This window comes from Peromyscus californicus, unplaced genomic scaffold, assembly GCF_007827085.1.
Source record: "Peromyscus californicus insignis strain IS unplaced genomic scaffold, ASM782708v3 Scaffold_20__1_contigs__length_68692818, whole genome shotgun sequence".
Classification (NCBI taxonomy): Eukaryota; Metazoa; Chordata; class Mammalia; order Rodentia; family Cricetidae; genus Peromyscus; species Peromyscus californicus.
In genome coordinates, this window is record NW_026294503.1 from 56,989,232 (window position 1) to 57,011,201 (window position 21,970).

A 21,970-nucleotide genomic window follows, 5' to 3' on the forward strand; every position below is an offset into this window, starting at 1 on the left:
ACTGGGTGACCTCCGCTCCCCACAGGTGTGTGTAACATAGTCAAAGTATTGGAAAATGCTTACTATTGAGATGCTTACAGTGAAAATTGTTTTGTATTAATTAAAAAAAAACACTCTTTCACTTTAGATATTTTATACTTCTCACAAAAATCTACCCTAAGAACACTGCTATAAATTTATGTCTCCCTGATACTTGTCTTATAAAAGAAAATATGCTTCCTGTGGCAGTGACAAAAACCAATAACTTGGAAGCAGGAAAATCTATTCTCAGTCTTGATCTCACACATTTCAGTCTCTGATCAGTTGGGTTCATTGTCTGACCAGTTGCAAGGCAGACCATCACCCCAAGAAGCACAAGAAAAGGCAACCTGCATATCTCATGGCAAGTGGGAACAAAGAGACGCGAGGCTGAGGCCCCCATGGCCCTCAATGTTCCCCTAATAGCGGAACTTCCTTCCACTAAGCTCTGCCTCCTAGGAGCCCCACTTACCACCCCCAATAGATTCAGAGCTTGGTGACCAAGCCATGAGAACCTAAGCTACAAGCTCATGAGCATTTCTGGTTGCTTCATCAAGTGAGGGAGTGAGGATAGTGAGTCATTCCTGTGAATATCTTTAAAGCATTGTGGGGTTTAGTAAATCCAACCTTATTTGCCCTCAGTTACTTCCTCTTCTCAGTGACTTTACTCCTTATTGAAAATAAGTTACAAAATAAAAGTAACATTGAAAGGGGGGGTGGGTGTTTTGGTTCACAATTCCAGGGTATAGTCTATCATGGTGGGAAAGTCATTCCACCAAGCGTGGAAGGCATATAGGCAGGAGCAGGAGGTGGCTGGTCATGTGACATCCACAGCCAGGAAGAAGGGAGGGAGGAACGCTGGTGTTCAGCTGATTTTCTCCTTTTTATGCAGTTCAAAGCCTCAGCACACGGGATGGTGTGGCCTTCAGTTAAGGTGGAGCCTCCCTCCTCAATGGCCTAATCTAGATAAATCTCCTCAGGAAGGCTAGAGGTTTTGTATCCCAGGTGACTCTAGGTTGTGTCAACTTGACAACCAAAATAAACTCTCAAATATGCTGGTCACTAACTTTTAGGTTATTTAGGATTCTAAATGGAAAATCAGGGCTCTTGTATAATAGTGAAGGAAATGGGGCTCAAAAATCTTTTAAATTTTGTAGAATATTTTGAGTTAGGTCAAAAACTAAATTTCTGTAGTATTTGGCATGAATATTTAATTGTCTTCAAGAGTCCTTACATCTGATTTATCATTGTTAAATAATCAAATATGGATTTATACTAAAAATATTATTAAAGCTTGGCAGGCTGAAATTATTCCAAAGGAACTTCAGATCAGTCAGTTTAATCATCAGGAAGTTGGGGAGAACAGGCACACAGGTTTCATTTAACACACATGTCAAGTGAGGAGTGTAGGTATACATACAACTTCATAAGACACAACACACACATGCACACACGAACACACACATACCACACCATACACCACACACACACACACACACACACACACACACACACACTCTCACGAATACACACATACCACACCATATACCACAAACACACACACACACATGAACACACACACACACACACACACACACACACACACACACACACACACCATGGACAGAGACCTAGGCAAGAAATAAACATGTAAAGGCGAAAAGAACAGTGAAATTAAAGAGGTAGCTTTTTTCAAATATCTGAGCCAGAAAAATACGTGTTCACCTCAGAGACTTGGATGACAGCCTGAGCTTTCCACTTGCTTTGGCCAAGTAACTCTGGCCACAGAGACAGAGTAGAGGTGCTGTCTCATCAGCCTTACAGGACTGAGACAGCAGAATGGTCCTCGCTGCCCACACTGGCTGGAAGGAGGACCAGCTAGGCGCCATTCTGAAGCCTTTTGACCCAGCTCCACATTAAACCACAGCTACGCTGGCTATTAATAGTGAAGCTGGCCCAGAAATTAAGCATTTCCCCTTCCTTCTGAGAATCAACTCATTCAGGTCAAGAAAATGCTACTGAGAGCAGGCTCTCAACAGTGGTTCCTACGAAGGCTGGACTTTGGAAATGAGCACCAGTCTGGTCAGAATAAGCATAGGATGGAGAAAATGGCTGGCTACTTAAAATTAGAACCTACAGTTTTATTTAATATATTCTTAAAAACACAAGAAAGGATAACTTTTCCAAGTACGACTATGATTTAAAATCCATTAGCTGTGAGATTATATTCCTCAGTGGAAGCTGAAAGAAAATGGCTTACTTTCAGTCTCTGTCTTTGAGAAACTAGTCAGATTTTGATGAACTGGGATTTCTCATTGCTCTGTGGTTGATTTGTGGTGCCCAACTTTCTTTTAAAGTAATCAAGAACCAGAAAAAAAGAAGCAGTCAAGAACCTCGGGGACCTGTGGGTGTTCAGTCTCCACTATAGTGCTAAGACACATTTTGCTTCTGTGTGTGTCCTTACTGGACAGTAATGCCAAATTAGGTTGAGGATTATGTAAATTTCATACATTTTAGAGCAGGCACAGATAATGAATGGCACCTAAAAGTCCTGCAGGTAAATAGAGTAAAGGGAACCATGGGGGTCCAGCCCCTTGATAGTCCCCTCCTAGGGTCCAGGAAGAATCTACAACTAGCTGATAATTAATCTTTGATGATAGGAAATTAATCTATGTACACAAAACTCCTTAGTCTATACACTTTATTGTTCTGTATCATTTCTCTTTCTACACAGCTTCTATTCTGCTCTCATGCCTAGCTCCTTTCTTGCCTGATTTCTCACTATGTTTATCTGCTGTCCCCTCTATCTTAATTCTCTCATCTTAGTTTTGCCCCATCTTGGTCTTTCTCATCTTGTTCTTACCATCTCATTCTTCCCCATCTGGCTCTTCCTCATCTTCCATCTTGTCCTCAAGTTCTCTCCTCTAAATCCTCCTCTCAGTCTCCTTGTACCTCTCAGTTCTTCCAAGGCTCCGAGGTATTCAGTTATAAACCCAAGCAATAGCAATCCTCTGGGAGAGCAAGGTCACCAGGCTTGAATTCTTACAAGGTCATAAAGGCAAATAAGAGTTTTTCTCAGGCAGCAACCATCAGGCTTTCTTTTATAACCCAAAAGGGGAGTGGTAAAGGAGGAGGTCAACTGAGAACTAATGATTAGTTAGTCTATCAAAAAGGGAATTTATGTGCTCAATCCACATTTCTAGAAGTGGTTAGGTAAAAATGTTAGGAGTCTATAATGTTAGTAAGGCTGTGTAAGAAAGGAGGGTCTCAGCTAAAATTGCACAAGAAATAAAGCTATCCACCTGACCTAGGATACTGGCATTGTTTCCATAAGGGTGTTACCTTAGTTCAGGAGATCGTTTGGCCTTGGATGCTTGGTAGGAGTTCTTGGAAGCACACATAGCATACAAGAAAATCACTGTAGGAACAAGCTAATATATATATATATATATATATATATATATATATATATATATATATATATATATATATATATATATATATATTAGCTAAAATATCACCAAGATTTCTTAAGCCATGGCTTGACCTTCAGAAAGGTCCTTGACCTTTCCAAGTATTAGCTTTTGTCATAGTAGCTGGATTCCATTACATTTTCCTGTGGCTTGCAGCAATAGAGGTCAAGTTGATCACCTTGAGAAAATAATTTGAATTATGCTGACAAATAATTGTTTTTGTAACTCCAATCTTTTTTTTTTTTTTTTTTTGGTTTTTCGAGACAGGGTTTCTCTGTGTAGCTTTGCGCCTCTCCTGAAACTCACTTGGTAGCCCAGGCTGGCCTCGAACTCACAGAGATCCGCCTGGCTCTGCCTCCCGAGTGCTGGGATTAAAGGCGTGCGCCACCACCGCCCGGCCGTAACTCCAATCTTTATATTATGATGACACAGACTGAGAATATGAAATAAAAGCAAATATATATGAAAACATAATTTAGTGTATATGATTCCATGGTATATTGTGATGGATGCATTAGGCACCATGTATCAGATGCTATGGCAGTATAGGTACTTAGCAGAAGAGAAAGGCTTGAATCAAGACAATCAATCGGATGTCAACTCTCAATGCAGATTGACCATTGTAACACAAAACAATGGAACACCGATTCAAATAATGTTGGTGAGATTGGTAATCAATGTGGAAATCCAGATGAAAGCCCTTTTCTATTTTTAAAAATATTTCTTCTATAGAAAGTCACCAAACTGATGTGGCAGCTTTATCACTACCCATAACATTTGCATGGTTGGCCTAATAGCAAAGGAAAATTCTGGTAATTCATATTTTTCTGCTATGTACCTTAATGCAGATATAAATACAAGAGCAGAAATAGTAAGTAGTGTTACAGCTTCATTTTGCAATCTTCTCTTTGGCCCCCAAACACTTAAATTTTGATCCGTGCCGGGCGGTGGTGGCGCACGCCTTTAATCCCAGCACTCGGGAGGCAGAGCCAGGCGGATCGCTGTGAGTTCGAGGCCAGCCTGGGCTACCAAGTGAGTTCCAGGAAAGGCGCAAAGCTACACAGAGAAACCCTGTCTCGAAAAACGAAAAAAAAAAAAAAAAAAAAAAAAATTTTGATCCGTTTTCCTGTAATTTTTGTTTTGTTTTGTATTGTTTACAACATACAATTCACGTAGTTTAAAGTCATGAGGCTGGAAAGTTTGATCTGCAGGTAAAAGTGCACATTTTTCTTCCAGAGGACCTGAGTTTGATCTCCAGAATCCATGTTAATTGGTTCTTAACATCTTATTACTCCAATTCTAGGGGATCTGACATTTCTGGCCTCCTCAGGCAACATCACTCATGCACATAACCACACACAGACATGCACACATTCATGAAATAAAAAGAATAATTCTTTAAGCGTAAGCATTCAAAGTGAGGAAGGGAGATAGCTCAGTTGGTAAAGGGCTTAAGAATCTAAGTTCAGTGGGGGTAGGGGTGGGGGGTGGTGCACTGTTCCAAGACAGGCTCTAAAGCTACACAGGGTAACATTGTCTCGGAAAAACTTAAAAAAAAAAAGAATCCAAGTTCAGTCTCCAGAACCTAGATTTATAAATGCAGGGGTGATGGATTTCATTTGTTTTCTTAATGCTATGGAGTCTCAGAGGTAGATCCCTGGGGTTCATTGTTCAGCCTGTGAACTCTAGTTTGTGAGTTCCAGGCCAGTGAGATACCTTGGATACCCTGTCTCAAAAAAGAAATGGGTCCTCTCCACACACACATTACACACACACACTTTTTAAATGTTTCAAATTACAGTGTACAAGTCTACAGGGCTTTTATATAAAATTTCCTGCACACACTTTACAAAATTCCTGTGATAGTACTGGGACTATTAATCTTATTTCACTGGCAAAAGGAATTTTAGGAAAATTTCTCAACTGCCACAGTATAATAGCACCAGAATATGACAGATGCTGATTTTCCAAAATTCAAATATTGAATTCATCTTTCTCTCCTTTATATTTAATTTTCCCAAATGAACAAATTAGACAACAAACTTTTGAAGTATTAATCTCTATCAATGTTGGGACACATTCTTTATATAAACTTGATCAAATTCTCCCAAGTGCCACAAGTTACTAGTAATCCAAAATGAAGATAAATGGTACAGAAGTGTGAGTTATTTAAAATGGTAATTTCATTAACAAAGTCTCTTTTCCATTCATTGTCTTGAACAGAAGAAGACAAAGGCATCAGCCAGATTGTTAGAAAACCATGGGAGGTATTGCTTATGTAAAATCCCTTTGGAGCAAAACCATTTTCTCTTGTGGAGGCTGCCATGTTTAGTTTTGAGAAAGTGCATTTCTGTCCTGGGGATGACATCTGCATGCTAGCTTCTACTTGCCAGCAGCAGCCACGCCACCACCCCCATCCCCACCCCCACCCCCACCCCCCACCATCCCCACCCCCCAACCCCCATCAACATACCTTTCTGACCCTGGCCCTGGATCTCCCATTGCTTCCTAGCTACACAAAGACAGGGGAGGCACTTGGACAAAGCTTTTACCTGTTGGCCAGTGTGGGACACTACAGTGGCAGGTTTAAGGCTGTGGGTCCTCTAACTCTTGTTAACTATTACTGGGATTAAATGTATGATACACTGAGGGGAAGAAGGAATGTTTAAGGTTAGACAAGTGATTCTAGAATTTCTCTTGGTGTCTACAAAGGCAGCTTTTCCACAGCTGGTACCCTCTACTTTCTCTCAAAGTGATTTTAGGATCCCACCAATGTGAAGTCTACTTTGTGTTGGGACTTCCCCATTGGATAAGAACAGGAAGGCGTGGGTCTTAGACTTTTCCCTGTCACAGTGCTTTTCCATTAAGAGGATTTATTGTACTTCATGTTCTCATGAGTAATCGCAGATTCCAGCATGCTGGTTCCCGAGAAATAAATCACTTCCGTTGCTAATTGCCTAGTGCTTTCTGTCAGCAGTAGTCTCACTCAGGACAACCTGAAGACATAAGTGAAGGTGTGTGGACATTTCTCAGGTCACTCCTAGAACACAGTCCCAGTGTTCCAAAGGGCATTGGAATTCATACGACAGTAACCAGATTTCAGGGAAAACTTTAAATCTACCTAGTTTTTTAGAAAATGCACCTAGCTTTAAGATGTGTATTACTTTTAGAAAAAAATATAGTCATTGTGAGAACACAGTGGAAATGTTAGGAGAAATGTACCAGGCACTAACTTCCTGAAGGATGAGTAGTGTGGGATGGGGAGGGACCGAAGAACAACAGCTGTCCTGTTAAAGTTAAGAAGAACGGTGATAGGTGTTCTATCGCATTATAGTTTTGACAGCAAAAATACAGCAGTGAATAATGTGCTATATGTATTTTTCAAAAGTTAGAAGGAAGATTTCAAGTGTTTCCTTCATATAGAAGCGGTAAATGTGTGAAGAGATGCGTGTACTTTCCTTCTTGTGAGCATCCTATAATATATGCATGTGGTGCATGGCAGTCCATAAATACAAAGGTTTTTACAGATTGTGTATAATAAAAATAAAATGTTCACATCTTCTGAATTCCCAATACTATTAGTAAGAAATTCTTTGGGACAAACCAGAGGACAGGACTCCTCTATGGAAACGGAAGAGTTTGGGTTCTATGGACCTAAAGAACACACCTCTAAACAGCAGCTCCCAGCATTCTTAGTGGCTCTCAAGGAGAAAGCTTTGCCTACCTTTCAAGAATTTCTCCAGGTTCGGGGGCTGTTGCTGATGGAAATAGTTAGGTTCCTCAGGGACCTTGGGTCTCAACAACCTACAAGAACACAAAGACACCTCAATGTTGAGGATACACCCTATGTGACTGCTCCAGCCCTGTCTCTCCACATTCCCAACCTCAAAGCACAGAGAAGCAACTCTGCAATAATAGAAACTTCCAAAGCCTTACTTACAGTTATATCGTAACATTAACATACATGTCCAGTTCTTTAAAGGTTTGATATTCGATGACAGGAAGGCTCTGGCCTTCAACATTAGGCAAGTTGGTATTAGGTCTTTCCTTTCATTGAGAACAAGGCTGCCCAGTCAGTGAATATCAGGTGCTAAATTTACAAAAGGGAATACTACATAAATTTTTATGAATGTTTTTCTCTTAGAAGTTAAATCTAAAAATCTTTCTTCCTTCATTTCTTTCTTTCCTTCCTTCCTTTCCTCCACCGCCTCCTTCTCCTCCTCCTTCTTCTTTGTATAATTACAAGTCCTCAGCACATATATGTTAGTAACTAGACTTGAATTAAACAGAATGAAATTTAAAATCCAGGAGCTCAAGCCTTCTTTTCTCCTTTTTCTTTCATTTCCATCGGTTATCTTTCTTTCTTTTGGGGGTGGGGGATTGGGTGTAAATTCTGGCTTTTGCCTAGGAGTTTTAGACACCACTCTTGTGCTTTAGAACTTCAGTTAGTGCTGATGAGGAATGAAGGGTCACTGACCAGTGCCCGTGGTGTCAGTTTTTCTCCTTTAGGCAAGCATCCTTGGTAAGTAGACAGCTCTGTATTCATGATTTCAACTGTCAAGGAAACATGGCAGGTCCCAAAGCAGGTGATTTCCTGCCCAGAATTGGGCATCTGGACATTCCCTTCAGCATTAATCTTTCCTCTTGCAGGTAAAAAGAGAAAAGATGGAGAGAAAAACATGGTGGACCCCTTTCTCCCCGTCTGTGCCAGCCTGCCTCCAACCTGGTGATCGGGATGCTCACCTTTTGTGTGAAAGCCCCCTTCTCCCGAAATTAAAAAAAAAAAAAAAAAAAAAAAAAAAGCAGTGCCGTACTAGATTTGACTAATTAACCCAACCTTGTAGCTTTTACAATTCCATTCCCCATCCTAGTTCGTAGAGGATGTTTGAGACTTCTTAACACGCTTTGAAGTGAGAGGTTTTAAACTCCTGGATTAGCTTTACTAACCCCTGCAAACAACGCCTCACAAACTAACCTAGGGCATCGTATACTAGCCCAGTGAAAGTCCCATATTTCCTGTCCTGTTTTTCTTTGAGATTATGTATCTCAGAAGTTAGCTCATTACCATAAACAGTTAAGAAGACCTGGCGACATATAAAACAGGAATGCTGCCGCCACCGGAGCTGTTTACTTTATTACAGCAGGTAATGAAGAGTTGCCGTCCAGTTCACCGGTCCTTGGTCCTTTTAATAGGAGTGCACGCTGGGCGGGGTCGCACTACTAGTGACTTCTTTATCTAACAATGCCTTTCGTGCTTTGGAGGAACTGTTGAAAAGCAGCTGTAAGCCATCAGCCAGGGATCACGACCTTCGAGTGTCTGGGAGCAGAGTCTGGGTTTAGGAAGTAAACATGGCCAGTGTATATAGCGAGATTCCCAGGATGATGGTGAAGTCTTCAACAGCTTGCTTTCACAGTAAACTGTGGTAACTCCTCCCATGATCCTTCTCCGCCTTCTCCTTCAGGAGGAAGGGTGGGGCTTGTATTAGGATCACGCTGAAGTGAAGACTGGACCCGAATGTTCAATTCTTCCTGGGACTGCTTAAATTTCCTCTGTTTTCTTTGTTTAGAGAGAAACATACTTAAAATTCTTAATTTTTTTCCAAGAAGTAATTTTTGCTCCACTTAGACAGTTTTACGTGTAGCAATGAGATATTATTTAGTCATTTCATTTAGTGATTAGTGACCCCCAACAACTTCATCTGTGGTTGAGGGGAACTATTTGAGGATGTGTATATTACTCTTAAATAATTACACATGGATGGTTACACTACAAATAATTTTCAAAGGACAAGGATCTCTGGATTTCTTATATTCATCCTTTATATCTTGTAGTTGTGGTTGACATAAAGAACTATCTACATCAATTTCTATTTTAGTAAATATTCAAAACTATTTTGAGGTGTTTTTTTTTTTTTTGTGTGTGTGTGTGTGTCTGTAAATATCGCCATGGAAACACATCTGAGTCACTACTTGGGGCATTTTCTTTAAGAATTTTTTCTTTGTTCATTTTACATACCAACCGCAGATCCCCCTCTCATCTCTCCTCACGCTCCTCCCCAGACTCCCCCTCCCCCGACTAGCCCCCCATGCCCTCCTCCAAAAGGGTAAGGGCTCCCATGGGAAGTCAGCAAACCCTGGTACATTCAATTGAGGCAGGACCAAGACCCCTCCCCCCTGCATCAAGGCTGAGCAAGGTGTCCAACCATAGGTAATGGGCTCCAGAAAGCTAGCTCATGCACCAGGGATCGATCCTGATCCCACTGCCAAGGGTCCCTCAAACAGACCAAGCTACACATCTCTCTCCCATGCCAGCTTTACAGCTGTTGGTCTAAAGTTCATGAGTTCCCAGGAACTTGGTTCAGTCATCTCTGTAGATTTCCCCCATCATGACCCCCCCCCCCCCCAGGCTCATATAATCCCTCTTCCCTCCCTTCAACTGGACTCCGAGAGCTCAGCATGATGCTTGGCTGTAGATCTCTGCATCTGCTTCCATCAGTTACTGGATGAAGGCTCTATGATGACAGTTAGGGTTTTTATCAATCTGATTACCGGGGTAGGCCAATTCAGGCACCCTCTCCACTATTGTTAGTAGTCTAATCTGGGGTCATCCTTGTGGATTCCTGGGAATTTCCCTAGCTGTATCTGAGGTGATACCTTCAAGAACAGACAAGAAAATAAAGAATGAAAATTCATAAAGAAACCACATGGTAGGAAAGTATGAATTCTCGTCTTTAAACAAGAAAGGTTTCTTAGCTTCATTAACTTCCTCTTGCCAAAATCTCATTTCTAAGCAGGGTAGAAGTTCTTTTTTATTTATTTTTTAATCAACATTAGAGAACATTTGCTATTTATCTCTGACTTACTGAAGCTCAAACTTGAACAGCTGCATACCACACTGATCTGATTTTGTAGCATTACAAATGAGCCATTGTCCTGACAGATTCTCTAGTATTAGCAGGCATGTTGTAATGAAGGGTCTTTAATTGACTTATTTGGTAAAGGAGGAACAAATGGCCAGCTAAAACTTACATGTTTTTTCTCTATTGACAAGTTTTATTTTGAGATGATTTTTATCAAATAAAGGGTGATGGTTTCCATAGTTTTTGTTTTCTGCTTGTGGGTAGCACTTTGGTAAAAATTAACAATGGGTACAGAAGATGTGTTGTGATGCTTTGGTTTTTATATTGCAAACTGACCACTTGTCAGGAGAAAGAGAATGACCACTTTGAAATTGGCAACATTTATTTAAAGAATAGGTGACATCACATAGACTGGAAATATTTAGCAGGCAGCGTTGGAAAGTACTTCACATTGCAGACACATGGTCTGAGCTTTTAAAGTGGCATGCCCTGGTTTAGTCACACTGGGCTAGGAAGGTGTGTCACCTATCAGACCATACTCAGTCTCTGACTGCCCAAGAGGGTCTGGCAGTCATCTTTCCAGACCGGAATTCTTTTACAAAATACACAGACACTAGCTGTGAGGAGCACTGAGCACTGGGCTCTTTCTTCGTCTACCCAGTCAATGGGTCAGTAGTAAAATGATTAAGATACAAGAGTAAATTAGTGAAAGAAACTATGGTGTGACAGATGACAGTCTGTGCCACTCCACAGATTCTGGACATTTCTCTGTTTCTTCACTGGTGAACAGAACTGAAACAAGCTTTGGTGGTCGATGGTGGACTCCCCAGTGCCTGGATGTAACCCTGGGAAGGAGGCTGCTGACTAGATGTGCTTCATCCTGCAAGGATGAAGGGGGATGGCTCAGAGCATCCTCTGTCAGCATCTCTGAGGACACTAAAGCTGGAGAGCAAGACCATGTGGATGAGGAACAGAAAGGGTAGAGCCAGTGTAGAACAGGAAGGGTGGTATATGTCCACTCCTCCATCTGAGCAGGGCAGGAAGACACTAGCCAAGCAGGGGGATCATCACAAGGCTGCTGTGGCATCATCTGGTTGGATCAGGAAACGGAGGTCAGCCAGTCTGTAGAGATGTGACATGTGAGCTCAAAAATACTCAGCATGGAAGGCTGGAGAAGGATTGTAAGGCGACTGATGCAGGAGAGGGATGGAAAGCAGAGAACTGCTTTCACCAACTTTACTCTCTTTTCCATCTCTTCCCACCCTTTCCTTTCTTTGCTTCTTTTTCTACTGTTTCCATCTCCCCTACTCTTTAATGGTGGTAAGAAAAACTAATAACTTGACTCTGCAAGAGCTAGTCACAAAAATGCATCAGTTCACCACCTTCCTTCAGCTCTTTTTATTAGATATAAGATTTTCATTAATTGTTTAAGCATTCCACACTTGCATACAATGTACTTTGATCATATTCATCCCTACTCCTCCCAGAACTCACCCCAGATCCTCCCCCAACTCCTTCTCCCAATGTCATGCCTTCTTCTAATTTGTGCATCCCATATACTCATGGGTGTGAACCGCCCACTGGAGTGTGACTGACCTACCAGGGACTACATCTTCGAAAACTGACTCTCTCCCACCCCCAGCAATAATCACCTTTCAATATTGCCTTAGTGAAGGGTGAAAGCCATGAGCCTTTCCCACCTCAAAGGTGGAATGTAGACTGTTTTGATTTTGTTCTGGTTTTGTGCAGGCACCAAGGCTGTTGTGAGTTCATGGGTGCATCTTAGCAATCTTTTCCCCTTGTCTTCTCTGACCTCTAGCTCTTAAAACATTACTACCCCCTCTTCTGAGATTGCCTGTGAGCCTTGGGGAAAGCCACTATACATCTTTAAAAATGAAGAGAAAGAAATAAATTGAAGAATAAAATAATTCAAATCAAGGCCCCTTCCAGATGATGAATTTCTATCATGTTTCATGATAATGTACCCTTGAGATGAAAATGTGCTTATAGAAATCATTATCTTCTGGATGAGGATGCCCTAACAAATGCTAAATATGTGGTAAAATGCTGAGAATGTGTGTAATAGCCGTTTGCTGGTATACTTCCTGATGTTAGTTCTTCCCATGAGGATTTATTGAGAGTACACAGGGATGAACGGAAAGAAGGAAGGGGGAGAGAGGAAGGAATGAAAGGAAACTTGAAGTCACAGTTATGTGTAACCCCCGTGCCCCCTATCTGTCATTGAGAAGAGTCTCAGGAAAGGGCTGTTGGTTTTTTGGGTGCCGCCTTTTGTTCTAGGGCACACAGTTTCTTTGTCTCACTTTCTACCACAGCACCGTCACTCTGGAGGAAAAAAAATCAACCAAGTAACATGACCATCCACTGCGTCAAACCCTCCTGTGGGAAGTGCCGCAGCCTGGCCTGGGGGCAGCTCCGGCCATCCAGAATTCCATGCTACACAGTAGCGGTGCAGTCTGCATTTCCCCTCACTTGCCACGGAAAACACTTCATTTTCTAGGATCCCTGCTGCTTTAAGATGATAAATGAACGGTTCTTCTTAGGAGTAATTACTGCTTCCAGGAGCCGTGACTCCTAGAAAGCGCTTTGAGCGATAATGGTAACTGACGTTTTCCAAAGGTTCTGAGGACTAGGCGGCTATTCCAGTCACACCAACAATCCAATAGTGAACTCACATTGCTCCCATTTTACCAACGAGAAAGCAAGAATTCTGTCGTTTGAAAACCCTGACCACGTTAAATTAGCATGTGAATTCTAAAGGCATGCTTACTTTGAACTGTCAGATTCCAACTTTTTAATTTTACTATGATTTGTTTTTCCTCTGAGTGACATCTTTATCTTGGAGACAAATATGAGAAATAACTAGGTGAGAAGCGCGAGAGATGGGGCAGCCATTAAATGCTAAGGCTCATAATAAGAGATTATGAAGCAGACAAGTTTATTTTGTATTAGAAAAAATATTGCAAATTAATATTATCACATAAGGGATTTGAGGGTGCTGGCCGCTCCTTTCATCTGCTCCCTCAGTTCCACCTCCTGGTAATACAGCCTCTCAAGGTTAGTGTGTGAATGAACACTGTAAGGACATCAGCTGTGATCAGTTCGTCCATATGGTCAACAATGGACCCTAACAAGCCAAGCGTGCCTCAGAGATCAACATGACAAATAACAACCATATATTTGCCCAGTAATGTCATGTTTCAGTCACTGAACAACTCAAAAAGTTACGATGCACACAAAGTCCCTAACCAATCTACTAACGTGTGCAACATCATCACTACTGCTCACCTGAAACTCCAAGAATTTCAGAGAAAAACAGCAGGGAAATGATGAGCACGTCAGCAAGTAGAAGCTAACCTGGGAGTTTCTTCTGCAAGCCCTTGTAACATCGCTGTACACTAATGCTCAGCAGAGTTTGGATGCATCGTAGAAGCTTATCTTCCATTAAAAATTGCTTCTTTCCTCTTTCACCTTTTCTATTTTAATTCTCTCAAATACTGTGCTCAGTACTTGATTTGCTTGTTAGTCTCATTAACAAGTGACCCTGTGTTTCAGTCTGGATTTTACACGTTAAAAAAAAAAATGTGGTTTATTCTCTTTGAATAGCAAGTATGCTCTATATTGTGTACATATCTGTATTTGATCGTTTAACATTAAGTAAAAGCACACTCAGAGATGATAATTTTAAAAGTTTGTTTACCTTTATTGTATTCGTATGTATCATTCTAAGGAATAAATTTTACTGCTGTCAACAGGGTGTGTCCTGTGTTTATTGACACACAAATACTTTCTTCCTTGAGACTGGCAAGGGTGTGAGATGTTGCTTATCCTCTGTAAAACCCAATCATAAATGAGGAAGCACCACCAAGGCTACCTACTCACTTGATAGAACATAAGGAAGGTATTAGCTGCGGGATAAAGACAGACGTGTGCTTTAGCAAAATTCACTATTTTTTAAAAAAAATGCAACAACCAAATAGTTGACTGCTGTATATAATAGGCACAATTCAGTTAAAGATGCCTCTGCAGAGAGTTAAGTGGAGGCATTTTCTGAATATCTGCACTAGATGTCTCTTAACCAAAATGATTTTAACAGCAAGTAATGGCTGCTAGTTTATTACTTAAAATACCTCCTCTAGCCCTCAGTTTTAAGAAGAAAAAAAATCAATAACTGAAATAGAAGAATCTTGAACACCATCTCCTGACATTTACCAGCTTTTACTCCCCTTATTACTTTAGTGGTCCATTTCAGTCTTTCAATTTAAAGAGCTGTGGAAACCGCTAAAGTTATATCCATTTCAGCATGGTGTTGTCAGTTTGGAGAATAATTAGGTAGCATAGTTTCTTCAGAATTATACACCTATGGTAACCTATTTTAACACTGTTTCATATTCACCAAAATGGGGTCTTGTGTTCTAAGACTTGTAGACATCTAATGTGATGTTTTCAGAGCAGGAGCCTCTTAGTGGAGAGTTATTTTCAATATTTTATTTAAGCAGAAAAATCTCTCTTAATGTAATTTATTTTTATTGCTGTAACTAATAGGAAATTTGATAGCCAAAACAATATATAAAATGATTCTCAGAAATCCAAGTAAAATAGATTGAATATATTACCATTATGATTAATTTTGTGGCATGTAGGTTGTAGTAAGGTGTTTATTCTATCTGGGGAGACAGAATGAAACACTGGACCAAATATTCTTATATTTGAATTGAATATGTCCATACATCCAGTAGACATTCATTGAAGCTCAACACACTACAATTTGTATTGGCTTTGCTGAAGCCAAGTGCATTTTTTGTGTCAACTAATTTCACTTGTCTTATGAGTAAAGTGCTGGGTTTTTTAATTTGTATATTTTAAAAGAAATACTTATTAAGGGACACAGGTGTGCATCTGGAGGTCAGAGGACAACTCCATGTGTCTAGGGATCAGAGGACAACTTTTGGGAGTCAGTTCTCTTTTTCTACCATGTGGGTCCTGGAGATTGAACTCGGGTCATAAGGCTTGGTGGCAAGTGCCTTTACCTGCTGAGCCATCTTGGTGGCCCACTGCTGTTTTTAATGTGTTGCCTTCCTTACAAAGGGACACATGAAATAATTAAGTGCAATCACAGGATATGCTATCATTCCTTATTGTCTACATTGGAGGGAAGAGCAACAACCAACACAATTTGCATTGTTTAAAAAAACTGCAAGGAGGCCCTTTGTATATTCTCATGTGTGTCTAATTCACTAACTGAGACTCACTGATTTCTTGCCCACATCTTTATCCCAGGCCCCCCAGGCCCTCCAGGTGGCCTGAGAATAGAAGACATCAGAGCTACCTCTGTGGCACTGACTTGGAGCCGTGGTTCAGACAATCACAGTCCTATCTCTAAATACACTATCCAGACCAAGACTATTCTCTCAGATGACTGGAAAGATGCAAAGACAGGTAAGTTTGCTTTTCTAATTAGTCTGTTCATGTTTCCATGTGATTTTCCTTTTTGTCTCTTCTAATTTTAATTTTTCCTCCCTCCAACTCTTCCTGATGTCCCCTTTCTCCAATCCCTCCCATGACCCCCTCACTTGCTCAGATTGATGGACTCTTTTTCTTTTATTACTATTGTTACACGCATGCATATGAATGCATAAATATAAACAAATAAATAAACAAAAGCTGCTAAGTTTGTTTAGTCTTGTTTGTGTGTATTTCAGGGCTGAGCATTTATATTGGATAACCAGTTAGGAGGCTCTCCCTGGTTGAGGCTAATTCTTCTGCTCTCAGTGATCATTAGTTGCCTGTAGTTCCTTGTCTAGGGGTGGGACCCATGAGATATCCCCCTTCCTCATTAGTGTATCTATTAGGATTATCATTGTTAAGGTCTTGCTTAGGCAGCCATGTCATTGGGGTAAGCTGGGTGAAGTTTCTTAGTCATTCCTAGGAGACACAATCTCACATGTAGCAGATTTCCTGGTCTTCTGGTTATTACAATTTCTCTGCACTTTCTTGATTTCCCTGAGCCTTAGGTACAGGAGTTGGGTAGTTATATTCCCTGGGGCTAGGCTCCCTGGGATCAATAGTTCTCTGAATTATGACCAATTTTGCTTTTCTGTAATAGTCTCCATTTGCTGACAAAAGAAGCTTCTTTGATTCATGGTGGGAGCAAAAATATCTGTAGATATAAAGGCATAAGGATATGTTTTAGAATGCAGTTAGTATTATTTTATATTTGCCTAAAAATATACATACATGTATATTGCTTTATAGGTTTTAAATACATCCCTTAATCATTCAAAAGGCAGACTTCACATATTATTTGCTGTGTGTATATACTGTATGTGTTAGTGTGTACCTGGTCATATATGTACAGTTACACACATGTGGAGGCCACAGTCATCCATGGTGTCATTCCTCTGGAGCGTCTACTTATTTGTTGTGACAGACTTTAACTGGGACCCACGTCTGCTGACTAGTCTAGTGTGACAGACCTTCCAGTTCCATGTATCTGCCTATCTCCATCTCCCTAGATCTGGGATTCCAAGTGCATGCTAGTATACCTGGCTTTGGACATAGATGAGGGAGATCAAACACAAATCCTCATGGTTACATAGGCATTTTATCAACAAGCTATCTGCCCATCCTACTGGATGCTATTCTCTTAGTATCTACTTCCTGCTCCTCCTTGAAGAAGGTTATATTCACCTCTGAGCCATGGCTTCCTGTTGGAGTCTGCTTTCTCATGGTAGAAGCTCCAGAGCTGTTATGATTATCTTTCTACTTTTTTTCAAGGCAAAGTTCCACGTCCATATTTGGAATCAACTTTTACCACCAAGAAACTCCAGTTGACCTTTTATGACCTATTGCCTCTACTCCTCCAAATATTCTAGGGAGTCAAGTAAGATTTCTCTTTTGGGAGTATTCTCTGGCTTCCTGTGTTTGTAGAATTTTCAGACTAGTTCCTCATATGTGTCTGAAGTCAACATTTGAGTGGTAGTCTCCACGGAATAGCTGCATGGCTCTTCCCATTTGAAGCTAACATAACCCATTCATAGCTGTTTGGAGGAGTCCCAGTGAAGCATTGGCCATCACAGGAGCAGTCTATCATTGCCAAGATGGGCCTTTAAGAATGTGTTCAATGTCTCCAATCTTAAGATTTTTCAGTAGTGCTGAAGATTTTTTCCATGGGAAGTAGCATAGTGGATATGATTGCCTCTTTGAGCTATCTTTAATGCTTTTTTTGCTCAGGACCCCCAAACTCTTTCTACATGATCAACATAACAAACTTTCACAAATTCTGTAGCTTAAACCAATACAAATTGACTCATGGTTTCAGATGCCAGGCATATGATACCAAGGTCTTTTCACGGCTATACTCTCTCTCAGTTCCAAAGGACCACACATCCCTTGACCTTCCAGCTTCTGATATGTTATGTGATGTGATGTGTGTGTGTGTGTGTGTGTGTTTCTATATATGCATTTAGGAGTGTGCATGTACACATGTGTACATGGGTGCTTAGAAACCAAAGGACAATCTTGAATGGTGTTCCTTACAAGAATTCTACCTTGTTTTTTGTATCAGGGTCCCTTGCTGACCTGCAGTTGGTCAGCTAGTCTAGGCTAGCTGGCCAGCAATCTCCAGTGATCCTCCAATCTCCACCTCCCCAGTGCTACAGTTATAAGCATGCTCTAACATGCCCAGATCACTTTTAAAAGCTGAACTATCTTCCCAGCTCTCTTCCAGTGTCTTGTAGAAATAAGAAACATCACCCATGTTCCTTGACTATGACTGTATCACTTCACTATCTACCTCCATGGTCATATTTCTTCCTTCTCTTTGTGAGGTCTTTCTTCCATGTCTTCCTTCTACAAAGATACTTACCATGGGGTTACAAACTAACAGTTAATGGTCTTATATAAAAAATATCTAGCTTAATTTGAGCCTCTTCTTAAAATTCTCTGCTGAGACCCTACTGTTCACATTAGGTATGACACAGATTCTGAATTTAGACATGGACATATTCTTGGCTATCTTATCATTTAGTATGATACAGCCTTCTTTCTATGGGCAGCTCAAAGCCAATGAAAAGAGTGACTTAGGAAAAAGACGCCATCTCAATCAGAATCTTATCAACCAGCTTTTCCCCTTTACTTGATGGAGCTCTTTTATTGCTGCAGACCCTTACTTGCCCTCTTTCCATCATCTGAAGTCAAAGTCCTTCTGCATGTGAATTTAAACACATATGCGGATTTAATATGAAAGAGAAACCACATAGAATAAAAACGGAGACCAGAGGAAGCCAAAATTTTAATCAGGAAGTCAAAATTACATCTTCAGTCGTTTAAACAAAGCTGTGGCAAGATGATAGGACAATTGACAAAACCAGCATTCAGTGGAAAAAAATTAGGCAGGGGGCAACCTGAGCTAGCCCTGACATGCAAGGTAGAGAAGGTGAAAGCTGGACACTGAGCACCACCTCCTCAAAGACTGTGTGTTTATGATCTGCATAAACAGATGACAGTTCCCCAAATATTAACATAATGAGTCACAGGCAAGCCTAAAAGAACAAATTCTCCAGCTGGTATACAGGTATTTACATGCACTTGTGTCTAGGCTAGTTATTAAAAACATGTAGAAATGTTTGAAGCAAGCTTAAACTAAGATATAGACCTGTCTTGGTTGTTTATTTTTATCATATCTCAATTAAATAAGCAAGCTAAGATCATATCTTAATGATGATTTATAACCTCCCTTGAGTAGCCGAAATGCTGAGAACTTCTTATAGCACATAGAAGCTTAGCTCCAGATGGTGTAAGTCTACAAAACCTACAAGCAATATTATTCACGGTGTCATTTTTTAATATGAGCAGAAAATCATTTGCTCCCTATGGACCACACTAGTGGAAGTTCACCCAATTTCTGTCTTAGGAAATCATCCTAGCATTTGCTCCAAGAGAGTGGCTCTTTTCTACTCAAGGGGTAGCCCATGGATTAGAAGAAAGGCTGCTACAGGGAGCTTGGCAGAGCCCCAGAGCTTGGCAGGAGCCCCCACCTCAGGGGTTCTAGACAGGCAAATTGCACACACATGTGTCACTTTCTCTAGATGGTTATCAGTGACCTTTCACGCTCTTCAACAAAGCATTTGTCATTGATAGATGCTTTTGTGTTAATTGGCTGTGTATGTGCCGTCTCTCTGAAGTGGTAAAAATGAAAATGGCTAGATCCAAAAAGGATTTAGTCAACTGCTAATTTCTATTTTATGTTGATTTTGTTGAGATCCCCCGATCATTGAAGGAAACATGGAGGCAGCAAAAGCAGTGGATTTGATCCCGTGGATGGAGTATGAGTTTCGGGTGGTAGCGACCAATACTTTAGGTACAGGAGAACCCAGTATACCCTCGAACAGGATCAAAACAGATGGCGCTGGTATGTGCAATAACATTTGTAAATGTCATAAGGTTACAATACCCCTTTAATATATACTAGAATGCATTTGTAAATATTCCCTGTAATCAGTGGTTCATCTAAAAGTGTGTGTGTGTGTGTGTGTGTGTGTGTGTGTAGCCCAAAATAATAAAATAACTACTAAAATATTAATGCAGGAGTTACTTTAATTATATAAAAACCTGTAAGTATTGTATTTTCTCAGCATATTCTACCAGAAACTATTCAAATAAGGTTTGTATGTAGAATATATAGTCTTTAGTATAAATTGTGAATCTTAACCACTAATCTTAAGATTAATGAATCTTAATCTTAATCAATGATTAAGTGTCTGGATTAAACAGGTTCAATGATTTGGGAGGTTCACTTCTTTGGCATACCACAGAAATATTTGCAGCTGAATGCCCATGTGACTGGCACATATAGGCAGGGTTTAGAGGACAAAAAGGTTCTGGAGACAAGGGAGATAGTAAAGGTTCATGGGATCACGGCACTGAGGAGTCACGACTTAAGACACAGCTTCAGGTATCATCTAACTAGGTTCTCATAGCAGCTCAACCAATTCTGATTTACATTTTTATGCTAAATACCAACTCCACTTAAATACCCTTTATTTTAATAAATACTCGACTCTTTCTTTACCCCTTGTTTCCAAAATAGAATGTTATTCTGATTCTAATGATATTTCTTTTTTTTATCAATCCCTGTCTATTAAAAAAACATTTTTTTACAGTTTGAGTTCATTTATTTTAACTTTCCTTGGCAAAAATCAGAGCTTCGAGTTAAAGATTTTAAAAAGATGATTGACTGCTATTAAAATTCTGCTGTGGTCTCTTAATGTCACTTACCCATATTTTTGGTTGCCCCAGTTCTTCAGCCTGATTTCCAAATTGAAATAGAAGTTTAAATGTCATGGGGATGGCCATCATGAACTACCTTCTACAGTTCTATGTAGTTTATGCAGCTGATCAGATAACCCTGATAGTGATAAAAGAAAGAAAATATCATTAAAACTCCTGGTTTGTTTTGGAAAGACTATCCCATTGCTTATCAATGGGTTGGAGATGTTCAGATAGTTGACTTAAGTCAAGGACCATACTTGTATGTTTGAAAGTTCAAATCCAGATGTCTCTTCCAATTCACGAGGCTATCTCTTCAAGATAGCTTTGCAAGCAGGACTCTGAACACACATCTACTTTATAAACTTGGATTAGAATCCTAACTGAAGCTTCAATTTCTTCCTTAAATATAAAGGTAAATGTTACCAGAAATTTTAGTTTTTGTATATTCCCCTACAAAATGACCTGGAACATTCTGTTTTCTCTACACCACAGAAATTTCATTAGGAGGAAGATGCAATCCAAGTTGAAACTGTATAGGACACAGACACTGCCTAGCCAGGTCTTGGGTTTATTTATTCATTGCTATCTCAGATGCCACCTATGTGTTGCCATAGTGGCTTCTGTGTGATTATTTATCCTCTCTTGAGAAACAAAGAAAAACAAATGGAGTGTGATGTGACTCGCGGTTTTGACCACAGAATTCCATACCAAGAAATCAAACTTGATTTGTTTGAACAAGCTTTCATTTCAGAATAAAATTTCAGGAAAATCCCAAGTGTTTAAGTTGGGTTAGGTAAATATTTCAGTTGTAACATCATACCTGTCTCAAGTTTAGGCCATTTTTTTCCTCATTAAGTTGTATTGATTTTCTATTGTGTAAACAGTGTCTTTTCTGAACACCAGGTTCCTTAGTGAATATTGCCCATAAAGTAGAAGGCAATCTTTGACATTGCTCATCTGTAGGACCTCCCTTTTTCTTAGGCATTTTGCTATAAATGATATTTTTTATTTTTTAGTCTCAGATAATATTGTTTAAAGGGACTCACTACCTAGAGACAATTACTATGAAGTCTATCATAAGTTGTTTTTGTATCTGATAGAAGGATGCATTTTTTAAATCTCAAAAAGACTGAGTTTGATTATTTTTTGTTGGAATATATAAAAATAATCAATATCTAATACCACATCTGGGAGTGATAATACTTTGACTGACTGTGTACAATCTTGAGTTTTCAGCTAGAAGACATATTTGTAATTTAAGAAACAGTATTTTGATTAAAAATGGTAACAAAAGCATCCCCTTTGCTTTGTATCATCACAGGACACATC

The 21,970-nt window shown here is 40.0% G+C and overlaps 1 protein-coding gene across 4 annotated transcripts in view; it reads left to right on the forward strand.

The window, feature by feature from the left end:
• Window positions 1-21,970, forward strand: part of Cntn1 (contactin 1) — a 305,783-nt gene that overhangs the window by 226,354 nt on the left and 57,459 nt on the right. For 3 of the 4 annotated variants that reach the window (XM_052748698.1, XM_052748696.1, XM_052748697.1), the window contains 2 exons: window positions 15,650-15,808; window positions 19,632-19,781. In XM_052748698.1, coding sequence (XP_052604658.1) covers window positions 15,650-15,808; window positions 19,632-19,781 — 309 coding nt within the window. Of the gene's footprint in view, window positions 1-8,141; window positions 14,122-15,649; window positions 15,809-19,631; window positions 19,782-21,970 lie in introns of those variants that run through there. The other variant, XM_052748699.1, reaches the window with a different exon arrangement.